General features: G+C 48.7%; 1 protein-coding gene across 1 annotated transcript; it reads left to right on the top strand.

Moving 5' to 3' along the window:
* Window positions 1-9410: 9410 nt before the first annotated feature.
* BHLHA9 (basic helix-loop-helix family member a9) lies at window positions 9411-10145 on the top strand. Its single transcript, XM_056864910.1, has one exon. It carries the CDS (start codon window positions 9411-9413, stop codon window positions 10143-10145), a length of 735 nt encoding a protein of 244 aa, XP_056720888.1.
* Window positions 10146-12622: the final 2477 nt, after the last annotated feature.

The raw sequence follows: 12622 nt of genomic DNA, 5'->3' as shown, positions 1-12622 counted from the left end.
CAGCCTTGTGCCAGGCTGGCAGCCCAAGACTGCCCCCATGAAGCTGCGGCCTGCGGCATCACAGAAAAGGCAGGGCTCAGGGTGGGAGCCTGACAAAGTAGCATTTGCTGAGCCCCCTTACCCAAAAAGTAAAGAGCCTTCCTTCCTTCCTTCCTTCCTTCCTTTCCTTCCTTTCCTTTCCTTTCCTTCCTTTCCTTCCTTCCTCTGTCTCCTTCCTTCCTTCCTCTCTCTGTCCTTCCTTTCCTTCATTCCTTTTCCTTCCACCTACTTTTCAGCCAAGAAGTTCCAGCTTTGTGTGTGTATGTGTCTTTTTTGTCTGTTGTGATGCTTTTCTCTGTCTCCCTCTCTCCTTCCTTCTTTTCTCTCTCTCCTTCCTCTCTGTCTCCTTCCTTTCTTCCTTCCTTTCTCTCTCTCTCTCTCCGTCCTTCCTTCCTTTTCCGTCCTTCCTTCCTTCCTTCCCCCTGCTTTTCAGCCAAGAAGTTTCAGCTGTGTGTGTGTGTGTGTGTCTTTCTTGTCTGTTGTGATGCTTTTCTCTGCCTCCCTCACTTATTTCTTTCATGCATCTCTAATTCAAGTAAATTGCTGAATCTTCCTAAAAGGCACAATTTATATTCCTTTCCCCCACCCTCCGCACAATGATAGAAGCTTCACCTGGAGCAGATTGGTCATTTAACTTACAAGGAAATTTCTCAGTGGGCCACTGCCCTAGAGGGCCACTGGTGACCAGGAGCAAGCGGAGCTAAGCTCCAGCAGCTCTGTCAATGCCTCGGGGACCACTCAGTTTGAGTGGACCTCGGTGGACATGAGGAGAAGTTGGACTTGGTGGTGGAAAGAGCTGTGAAGTTGCAGCTGACATATGACAACCCTGTAGGGTTTTCAAGACAAGAGATGAACAGAGGTGATTTGCCATTGCCTGCCTCTGTGTGGTGACCCTGGTATCCCTTGGTGGTCTCCCATCCAAATACAAGCCAGGGCCATCCCTGCTTAGATCGGGCTAGCCTGGCCCATCCAGGTCAGGGCAAAACCCTATATACCTGTCAAGTATTACAACTTCCTACAGAATTTGGCATGCTCTGCTTTCATTGGCTTTTAAATAATCAAGGTTCTAGTCCTGAGGACTATTGAGATGAGAGCGCCTTGCCCCAAAACCCTCCCCAGCTCTTCCAGTGCTGGAGCTGAAACTGTCCAGGGATGAAATCTCAGGTTGCTGCAGCCAGTTGTTTTGCAGCTGTTAACACTCTTAGTTACAGATGTTATAGAATTGATTTTGGCACTGTTATGCTACTGAATGAAGGCCCTGATCGGAATAGTAGAGGCTAGCCCGATCTCAGAAGCTAAGCAGGGTCAGCCTGGTTAGTACTTGAATGGGAGACCATCAAGGAAGTCCGGGGTCACTATGCAGATCCAGGCAATGGCAAACCACCTCTGAACGTCTCTTGCCTTGACGTCACCATAAGTCAACCATGATTTGAAGGCAAAAACACACAAATAAAGGATGAAGCAGAGTCATGTTCCATCTTGTCCTGGCTGGTACCAAGCAGCCACACTTTGGTCTTTGCCCAGCAGAGGATGCTAGAGTCCAACATAATCTCCTTCCTGGCTGTCCTTCCGTCGCCTCCTACTACCAGAACACGCCTGCGGGATCACACCAAACCCATCTAGTCCAGCATCTGTTTCCCACAGTGATCAAAAAGATGTCCTGAAGCAGGGCCACCTTAATGCATGGGCCGGATGGACACTTGCCCAGGGGCCCCACGAGCATAGGGGCCCTATGCCAATCTGTGTATGTTATGTGACTTGCCATAAATAAATACTACTACACAGTAGTCTAGACTATACTAAACTATAAAATAATATTTGCTACAATGTTATTGTGTTACAAATGGACATTGTGATTTGTCTCTGATTTAGTATCCCTGGGTTAATATTTCAGTTTTGTTGAAGTGCCAATAAAATAAATATACGTTTAATATTATTGACCATTTACTTTTTCGGTTCTTGTAGGTTATCCGGGCTGTGTGACCGTGGTCTTGGTATTTTCTTTCCCGACGGGAAAGAAAATACCAAGACCACGGTCACACAGCCCGGATAACCTACAAGAACCGATGAACACTGACCGTGAAAGCCTTCGACAACATTTACTTTTTATTCCTGTGAGTGGTTGTCATAGGGGCCCCAGCACACTGGTTTGCCCAGGGGCCCATAATGCTGTTAAGATGGCCCTGCCCTGAAGGCCCAGCAATTCCTGGAGATTTGGCGGATGTAGCCTGGTGCGGGAGGGGTTTGGGGAGGGGAGGGAACTCAGTGGAGTATCGTGTCATAGAGCCCGCCCTCCAAAGCAGCCATTTTCTCCAGGGGAATTGATCTCTGTAGTCTGGAGATCAGTTGTAATTTGGGGGGATCTCCAGGATCCACCTGGAGGTTATTCAAGTACCAACCCTGATTAGCTTCCAAGATCTGACGAGATCAGGCTCTACCATGCTTAGGGTTGCAAACCTCCAGGTACTAGTTGGAGATGGCCTGCTATGACAATTAATGTCTCCATCTAGGCATTAGGAAGAACTTCCTAACAGTCAGAGCAGTTCCTCAGTGGAACCGGCTTCCTCTGGAGGTGGTAAGCTCTCCTTCCCTGGAGGTTTTTAAGAAGAGGCTAGATGGCCATCTGTCAGCAATGCTGATTCTATGACCTTAGGCAGATGATGGGAGGGCATCTTGGCAATCTTCTGGTCACTAGGGGTGGGGTGGGGGTAGTTCTGAATTTCCTGCATTGTGCAGGGGGTTGGACTAGATGACCCTGGTGGTCCCTTCACATGAACACATGAAGCTGCCTTATACTGAATCAGACCCTTGGTCCATCAAAATCAGTATTGTCTACTCAGACCAGCAGCGACTCTCCAGGGTCTCAGGCAGAGGTCTTTCACATTACCTACTTGCCTAGTCCCTTGAACTGGAGATGCCGGGGATTGAACCTGGGACCTTCTGCATGCCAAGCAGATGCTCTACCACTGAGCCATGGCCCCTCCCCTTCCAACTCTATGATTCTATAATTCTATGACAACAGATCTCCAGCCGATAGAGATCAGTTCCCCTGGAGAAAATGGCTGCTTTGGCAATTGGACTCCATGGCATTGAAGTCCCTACCCTCCCCCTAACCCGCCCTCTTCAGGCTCCGCCCAAAAAAACTCCCGCCATGGCGAAGAGGGACTTGGCATCCCTAACCATGCTGCCTTCCCTCCTTTCCTGAATCTACAGTTCAACAATTTCTTTGTGTGCTCCCAATTATTGACTAGCTTTAGTTGGGCCACAACCAACATATTTTATTAGAAGTGCCCACATTGCATGCCTGGAGTTTTAAAACCAGTGAAATTTGGGGAGGGGGGATACTAGTACACCAAACCCATCTGTTCCTGCCCCCCCCATCCACCTGTGCCAAGGAGAAGAGCCCCAGATGTGTCTAGGGGGTTTCACTCACACAACCCCACTGCCCTCCCACACCCCACATGCAGGGAATGCCTTTCTCGGAAAGCTGCCATTTGAGTGAGAAGATGAAGATTTACAGTGTGGTGAGAAAGGATTGCTCTTCTTTCATCACCTCTCTGGGCTGCTGGGCTGATCACACATTTCTGGCTCCCTGGAATCATAAATTTCCCTGGTAGGAAAGCAATAAATCAGAAGGGGAGAAGGCATTTCCCCATCTTGATCCCACCCCACATTTCCAAAAGGAAACCTGTGGGGAAAACGTCTAAAAAGAGATGATAAGGAAGAGGCAGAGTCATGAGACAGAATAACAGGCTGCAGATGATAGATTCCAGCTTCAAATGTTCCTTGGCATTAAAAACTCCCTGCAAGAAGGAGAAAGATTCTATCTAATTTATTTGCTTGCTAGCCTGGTTTTCCATTTGCTGGGGGCGGGGGGGGGGTGTTAACAGAGGAGAGCATTTCCACGGTACAATCTGCTTGCAGCCAGAATCAACACAGTCCATCTCAGCATCTTAACACTTTGTTCTTATACATGAGTGAACCAAACCTTTCTCCCTTCTCTGCTAGATTTCTAATTGCAGGAAGTTTTGATGCAAAGGGACATCAGAGCTGGATTCCACCAGTGGCAAATTGGAACAGTGCAGGCCATTCTAACACATTCAAGGTTTTGAAAAGAAAATTTCTTTATTTATAGGTTGTGTCGTCTTATGTGTAAACTAGGCCTGCCTTCCTTATCCGACACATTTCTGTTTGCAGGGAGTTTTTAATAGTGGGGAGCCTTTTAAAATGAGATCCTTCCTTTGCGATCTCCCCCAGCCTCCCTCTTCTCCTACACATATGAACCTGGTCTAGCTGCGTTTTTTGCAGTATCCATGTTGATCAAGATTTTACACTGATCAGCTTATTATTTTATTATTATTATTTTATTCCATGTATAGTCCGCCTTCATTCCCAGCCAGGCCAGGCTCAGAGCAGGTCACAACACTGAAAACCTATTTGCTGGTCTCGGACCGTATTAAACTTATTACATTTAAAACCATAAAACTAGGGCTGCCAGGTCCCTCTTCGTCACCAGCGGGAGGTTTTTGGGGCAGAGCCTGAGGAGGGCGGGGTTTGGGGAGGGGAGAATATTCAATGCCATAGAGTCCAATTGCCAAAGCGGCCATTTTCTCCAGGTGAACAAATCTCTATCGGCTGGAGATCAGTTGTAATAGCAGGAGATCTCCAGCTAGTACCGAGAGGTTGGCAACCCTGCTGCTACAGCAAGGTTCCTTGTGGGTACTTAGGGCCGGGATGGAATTTTGTCATGCCTACAAATCCTCCCCAGGGGTGATAAACACTTAGCTGGCTCCCCCAGAGGCACACACAAAAAAATTGCTTCTAAATCACCAGCCCTTACCTCTCAGTTATGTCTGGTGAGCTATTAATTTAAATTCTCCCCCTCGAAAAACATTGGCCTCTTTTGTCAAAGCGAGATTCCAGGTCCCAGGAAGGGATGTGCAGGTGAGCGCCCAAAAATATGTGCTAATCTCTTTGAAGTCTCCCTTCCCTACCTCCCCTTCCCCTCGGGCTCTTGCGGCTGATTTACGAGACGCAGGCACCGAAATTAGCCACCGCTCGGAAACATCCAAGGAAGGGCAAGGCAACAGACAGCCGGGCCGGCTACTAATTGCCACTATCGACTGGCCACAAATCAGAGACCGAGCCCAGGAAGCCGTTCCCGGGGCTCGACTGAGGCCCCGGCAATTTGTCAGGCGGCGCATCCATCTTTCACGAGTGCCTCGCACGCAGGCACAAGCCTTTCACGCTGATGTCCACCAATGTGATGGACAACACGGGCGAAGGATCTACCTTCTCCATGGAGGAACCCGAGCCGAGGGCGGCCCTGCGTTTGTTTCCTTTGTTGAATGAAAATTCCACAGGATGCTTCAAATATAATCATGTTTCCTAGCTGGAAAGCACCTGGACGCTGGGAAACATGAATGAAGGTCATCACACATGATGAAAGCACGCTCGCTGGTTTAAGAATGCAAGTGCGGCCTTGCTGGATTGGACCCAGGTCATGTTTCAAAAAGCAGCCGAGCAAATGCTTTTGGGATGTTCACCTTCTTTCCAGTTATTTGCATTTGATGTTCTGAAGTACACTGCTTCTGAACATGGAAGTAGTTCTCTGTTTTCTCCATCCATCTGTCTATGGTGTACTAGTAGGGTTGCCAACCTCCAGGTTCGCCATCCGCTATTACAGATCGGCCACAAGCCTTGCTTATGGAACATAAGTTCTGTGGAACAACGACCTACCATCATGGGATTGCCAGAATCGAAAAAGCTTATGCGAAATAGGACCCTCTACCAGAAACCTATCTTATCTTGGCATTCTTGGACTTTTTCCAACCATACGGTCGTTTTGCCACTTACCTTGCAATTTGGGAGTGTGCACGTTTATTTGTTGTGAATATTGTTCCTGTTTATGCTTATGCGCTCACATTATATTTTCAGTGTTAAGCATTGCAGTTTCTTGCTTCTTGCCATAAGTGTCCACAGTTTGTTTGTTTATCAACCTCCAAGTACCAGCTGAAGATCTCCTGCTATTAAAGCTGATCTCCAGCTGATAGAGATCAGTTTGCCTGGAGAAAATGACCGCTTTGGCCATTGGACTCTATGGCACTGAAGTCCCTCCCCTCCCCAAACCCCACCCTCTTCAGGCTCTGTCCCAAAAACCTCCTGCAGGTAGTCGAGAGGGACCTGGCAACCCTATGTACTGGAACCCAGGGACAGTTAGAAATTGCATAACATTGCTGAATAGGGTTGCCAACCTCCCACTGGAGATCTCCTGCTATTACAACTGATCTCCAGCCCATAGAGATGAGTTCACCTGGAGAAAATGGCCACTTTGGCAACTGGACTCTATGGCATTGAAGTCCCTCCTCTCCCCAATCCCCACCCTCCTCAAGCTGTGCCCCAAAAATCTCCAGGTATTTCCCAAACAGGAGCTGGCAACCCTATTGCTGAAGCTTAGAAAGTCTCTTTATAGTCCAAACCTGGAAGGGAGACCTATAAATTTGTTTCCCCTGGTTCTACGATGGACGAAAAGCAGGCTTTTTTGTATTTATTTGTATGTATTAAAACAGCTTTATCTCACTTTCCCCCCAATGATTCCAAGTGGGTGATATTATACCATCTTTCTATCCCTCTCTCTCTAGACTGACATGCTTAGAGACCTTTCTTTGCTACCCAAACCATACATGCCTTCAGGGTAGGGAAGATCAGCAATGGATGCGTCTAATATTGCTAAGCTCTAAAAAGGGCATTCTTTGTACTGCTGCCAAGAGAGCGCCAATCTGCTGGCTGAAACACAGGGTATGAGCTAGCCCAGACGTCTCCCTGCCCTGGGGGTCCCTCATCCCACCACCCGATCTGAAGGGACAGGAAGGCCTTTGCTGGAAGGAAGGCACTTCTAGTCCCTTTATCACCTGCCCAAATCGGTATTTCCACTTCCTTCCTTCCTGCTCCTTGGGCAGAAGGCGTAACTGGGACCCCCCACCCCAGCGAATTCTTCCACTTTGCAGCTTGGTGGCAGGTGTGGGAGAGCGTCAAATCTCCTCCCTTTGGAGATGAACGGATGGGAGAGGGAGCAGGTAAGGGGTGATACACGATTGCCCTGTTGATCTATCCTGTGAGTTGCTGCCCTGCGGATCTCTGTCTCAAATCCAGCCCCTGCAAATTTGTCCACCAGACCCTGAGGAATGAGCGGGGAAGCTGCCGGGTTGGCTTTTTTGACTGCTAAAAGCACTGCAGCTTCTCAGGAAAGAGCTGACATCTTTCCCAGGGGGTTTCTTATTTGAGACATTCAGCATTAAAAGTCACAAACCAACCATGAAAGAAAATTAAACTGATTGTCTGTCTGTTTTTAAACCTTTCAGTCCATTGAGACAAACTTTTGATCAGCTTCCTCCCAGCCCTGCAAAATCACCCAGACAAAAAGAAGTGGGCACAAAGAGGGTGCAGAATCACCCCTGCAAGGAGAGACATCGAGGGCTTTTTTCCCCAGCAGAGACTAAACTGGGGACTGCCCAAGGTCACCCAGCTGGCTTCATGTGTAGGAGTGGGGAAACCAACCTGGTTGACCAGATTAGAATCCACCACTCATGTAGAGGAGTGGGGAATCCTCCAGGTATGAAACAAATGAAGTTCTTCTTTGCGTGCCATGACTGCAGGATTCACACTTCCATAAAGGTAAGGTAAAGGTCCCCTGTGCAAGCACCGGGTCATTCCTGACCCATGGGGTGATGTCACATCCTAACATTTCCAAGGCAGACTTTGTTTGCGGGGTGGTTTGCCAGTGCCTTCCCCAGTCATCTTCCCTTTACCCCCAGCAAGCTGGGTCCTCATTTCACCAACCTTGGAAGGATGGAAAGCTAAGTCGATCTTGAGCCGGCTACCTGAAACCGACTTCCGTCGGGATCGAACTCAGGTCGTGAGCAGAGCTTTTGACTGCAGTACTGCAGCTTAACACTCTGCACCACGGGGCTCCTAACACACACTTCCACAACATGTGGCTAAAAAAGAGGATTTGTTAAACGGAACCTCCATGTGCAGGAGCAGTATATCTCTGAGTGCTGGATGTCAGGGATGAACAATTGGGAATGGTCATGCCTGTCAGAGACTCCTTGTGAGCTTCTGTGGGTCATGGTGTCGTACACTGTCAGAGACGGAGCGAAGTTGTTTGGAGATTCACACTCTCGGTGGACGTGCTTGCTTTTTAGCTTCACGACCTGTGCAGAAGAAGAAGAAGAAAGAAGGAAGAAGGAAGAAGAAGAGTTGGTTTTTATATGCCGACTTTCTCTACCACTTAAGGGAGACTCAACCCGGCTTACAATCACCTTCCCCTCCCCTCCCCACAATCGACACCCTGTGAGGTAGGGGGGCTGAGAGAACTGTGACTAGCCCAAGGTCACCCAGCTGGCTTCGTGTGTAGGAGTGGGGAAACAAATCCAGTTCCCCAGATTAGCCTCCGCCGCTCATGTGGAGGAGTGGGGAATCAAACCCGGTTCTCCAGATCAGAGTCCACCGCTCCAAACCACCACTCTTAACCACCTCAATACGCTATAAAACATATCAGTCAGCCCCCTTTCCTTACAAGAAAACCAACATTCTTCTGGGTGACAAATGCCAGAAAGCAGTCTGAGTCTGCCAGAGCCCGGCAACAAAAGCGTTTTGTGACATCTTCCAGATCAGGGGTGTCAAATATAAAGACCCGTGGTGGACCAGATCTGGCCCCTTGAAAGCTCTCATCCGGCCCACAAGCCTGCTGAGGCAGCCACAAACACACACACACACCACTATCTATCTGGGCTGGCGAGGCATGACCAAGCCTGACCAAGTGACATTTATGTCATATCCGGCCCTTGTAACAATTGAGTTCAATATCCCTGTTCCAGATCAAACAAATCTGTTGTGGCAAACGATTTGTGCACCGTCATGTTGACATGCGCTACAGCCACAACTCTCTCTTGTTATGCATCATGCAATCTGCACCAAGATGTTGCATGAAATAATCCTGTCGCTCTGTGACCCTTCTATTTTCTCCATTTGGGTTGACTCCCCAGCCTTACGGCCCTTTCCTCCTCTCTCCCCCCCCTCCTTCCGAGAGTTGGAGTGGAAGGCGCAACTAAAGGCATGCGGTTGCCCTCTGTGCAGAAGTACAGCTGGGGAAAGGCTCGGCCTGCTGGCCACGCCTGCTCCTTCCCGTGAGCCAGGGCCTAGCCCAGGATACCTGGAGGCAGGTCATAAAAGGGACCTGCAACAAGACTCCACAGGGAACAATTGCGATTCAGCCTTGCAGAGGTCTGAGGCAGAGGCTGCCTCCTGGAATTGCCGGGCAAAGCTCTGCGCAGGGTTGACAGCATCGCAGGGAAGCGCTTGACTGCGCCATGCCCAGCTCGGCTCCGGAGAGAGGTGCAAGCCAGCCCCAGGAGCTCCATGGCGGCGGAGGAGAGCTGCACAGCACACCGGCATGGAAGGCCCGTTTCCTGCAGCCCAGCAAGGCCAAGGTCGCCCCAAGCAGCAGCACGGAGGAAGCCAAGCAGAAGCGCAAGGCCAGGCCTATGCGCTCCAAGGCCCGGCGCATGGCTGCCAACATCCGCGAGCGCAAGAGGATCCTGGACTACAACCAAGCCTTCAACGCCCTTCGACTGGCCCTCAAGCATGACCTGGGGGGCAAGCGCCTCTCCAAGATCGCCACCTTGCGCCGGGCCATTAACCGCATCGCCTCCCTGTCCATGTCTCTTCGGTCTGTGTCTCGGTGGCCCTGTGCTCATGCGGAATGCCACCGGCCCTTTGGCCAGGGAAGCATCAAAGGCCCCCTCCTCCCTTCAAGCGTCTTTCAACTGCCTCAGGAGGCCAACCATGCTGACCTGCCGCCCTCCCAGCCACGTCCCACATCCCCGGCATGTGGCAAGTGCCTTCCGGACTCTTCTCTCCAGCCTTTTTATGAAAGCCCGAAGGAGGGCAACCATGTCCCCAGCCCTGCTTATTACACCAGCGGCCACTGTCTCCTCGGGAGCCGTGCCGCCTGCCAGCCAAGACGTGTGGACCATGGCCGAAGTTGTCCTTCGGGACCTTTCCCTTGGGAATATGGATTTTTCTCCTCTCCTCCCATGGCTTGATGGACAGAGGCGACACCAGAGGTAAAGCACATTTGATCTGGGATCTAACCGGGACAGACCATGGATGGATCCTTGCCTGGCAGCCCCTGAATAAATTAACTTCTTTGGCCCCTAAGCTGATTTGTAAAGATAAGCAGCAACATGCCAGTTCTGGATATTGCCAAAATATAATTTGCATCTTCCAGATGCTAGATTTGGACAAAAAGCATAGTTGCTGTTATTCCTCTCTGGAATTCATTGACATAGGCTCTGTCTGAATGGTCATTCTGACCCAGAAACCAGTCCAACCACACCATCCCCGGGAGGGGGGATCCTGAGGAGCAATTTGAGGGACTGCTGATCAGGGTGGTAAAATGCAAAATGCTTTGGGCCAACCCTGTTCTGATCCTGTCTGCCAGCAGTTAAGCTCTACAGTCGGATCCTTCTTTCCCTTGTCTGCAGTTGCAATCCTAGGCACGCTGACGGGGGAGCAAGTTCCATCCCGTGGAAAGCAGGGAGGCTTCCTTACAAGTAAATATGGTCCTGCCACAAGGGTGTTTTCACAGCAGCAACTTTTTGTTCTCAATAGGACACTTGTGAAGGTTGCCTGTCCCCTGCATTATAAAAATGCATGAAAGGGAATAGCTATTTGTTTAACTGTGTCTTCTGATCACTACAGAACTTCTGTTCGATTTAGCAGTACAAGATTTATACCTGGGCTCTTCCAGTATATGAAGATTTAAGGGGGGGACAGCCGGACCAAGATAAAAGACAAGGCAACACTTCAAAACAACCTGTGAAGAAGTACAGAAGGGAGGAGGGGGGAACTCACCTTCTTACTGGTGATGAAAAAGAGTTAAAAGTCTTGTTGAAGGCTTTCACGGTCAGAGTTTATTGGTTCTTGTAGGTTATCCGGGCTGTGTAACCGCGGTTACACAGCCAGGATAACCTACAAGAACCAGTTAAAAGTCTATTTAGAAAACATATCCTGTTACTTGAGAGAAATAAATGCACCAGGATACAAGTGAATCCAATAACTACTACTTGCAAGAAGATATGAATGCGAACAATCATTAGTGAACATTTTTTGAGGCATTCAGCTCATTGGCAACAGGTTGCAATAAATGTTATTCATCTGGCCTCCAGGGTTTTTTTTTATGGGTGTCTGACCTTCAGTGATATCATTTGGTTCTGTTGTATTTTTCTCATTCATGTCTTCTTGCAAGTAGTTATTGGATTCACGTGTATCCTAGTGTATATATTTCTCTCATGTAATTGTATATGTTTTCTAAAAAGACTTTTAATTCTTTTTCATTCTTAGTGGTAGGTGGTTTTCTCCCCTTCTGTACCACCGTAAGATCCCCAGTTCTGTTTTGTTTTGAAAGATATCCTTGTGATTGCTGTTAATTCCAGACCCTGGCTGCCTTAGAATCGCTCCTTCAACTTAAGTAACCACAGTTACGTATGTGTGTGTGTTAAGTGCCGTCAAGTCGCTTCCGACCCTATGAATCAAAGTCCTCCAAAATGTCCTATTAGCCTTGCTCAGGTCTTGCAAACAGAGGGCTGTGGCTTCCTCTATTAAGTCAAACCATCTCTCATGCTGGGTCTTCCTCTTATAGGACCACCCTAATCAGTTATACCCTTCTAAACCCATTGATGCCAGTATTTAGAAGTGTATAACTTTGCTTTGGATGCCACTGTTAGTTGGGAGGGGAAAGCTTCATGTTCAGATGCCGCTCCATTCCACAGTGTCAAGGATTTATGGCAGGATGTTGAAGCTCTGGTCTTGGTAAGCCCTAAACCCATGTTAAACCATGTCATCTCTGGTCTGAGCTAAGAAATGTAATAAAAAGTGTTAAATCAGAGCAAAATTGCCCAGTTTGGTTAGCTGTAGGGGCAAGGACAAAAATGGGATAGGGCAGAGCTGAGTGGACTTATTTGGTACCTGCAAAAGGAACAAAATATTTCTTCACCCAATGCATACTTGTGGAACTCCCTGCCACATGATATGATGAGGGGTGCTTGCTGAGCTGGCTTTAAAAGAGGTTAAATGCCTGGAAGAAGGGAGATACACCAATGGCTGTTAGCAATAACAGCTGAATGGAACCTCCAGGTTTAGAAGCAGTCTGCCTCTGAATGTCAGTTGCTTGGGGGCAACCACAGGGGAAAGGATTTGACGTCTTTTCCTCCTTTTGCAGGCCTTCTGAAGCATCTGATTGGTCACTGTGGGAAACAGGATTCAGGGCGAGACGGACTATGGTTCTGATCCAGCATCTTCTTATATTCCTATGGTTTAAATAGAACTGTGGGGGCCGCAGTTGGAAACCAAAGTCTGGAGAACCAGAAAGGCAGCTCTCTATGTAGTATTGATTTAGTGGGTCCCAATAATCCCACGATTCAGACGACTATTTATGTTGGCTAGACTAAATGCCATTCCATCAGGGGGGTTAATAGGTCGTTTAAATAGGGTACCATACTGTGAGAGAGTATGTCAATGT

This window comes from Euleptes europaea, chromosome 19, assembly GCF_029931775.1.
Source record: "Euleptes europaea isolate rEulEur1 chromosome 19, rEulEur1.hap1, whole genome shotgun sequence".
Lineage (NCBI taxonomy): Eukaryota > Metazoa > Chordata > Lepidosauria > Squamata > Sphaerodactylidae > Euleptes > Euleptes europaea.
The sequence above is the reverse complement of the archived record's forward strand: the minus strand, read 5'-3'. Positions and strand labels throughout refer to the sequence as shown.

Coding starts and splice junctions, on each gene's coding strand:
- BHLHA9 (XM_056864910.1), top strand. CDS start 9,411: ATGCCCAGCTCGGCTCCGGAGAGAGGTGCAAGCCAGCCCCAGGAGCTC.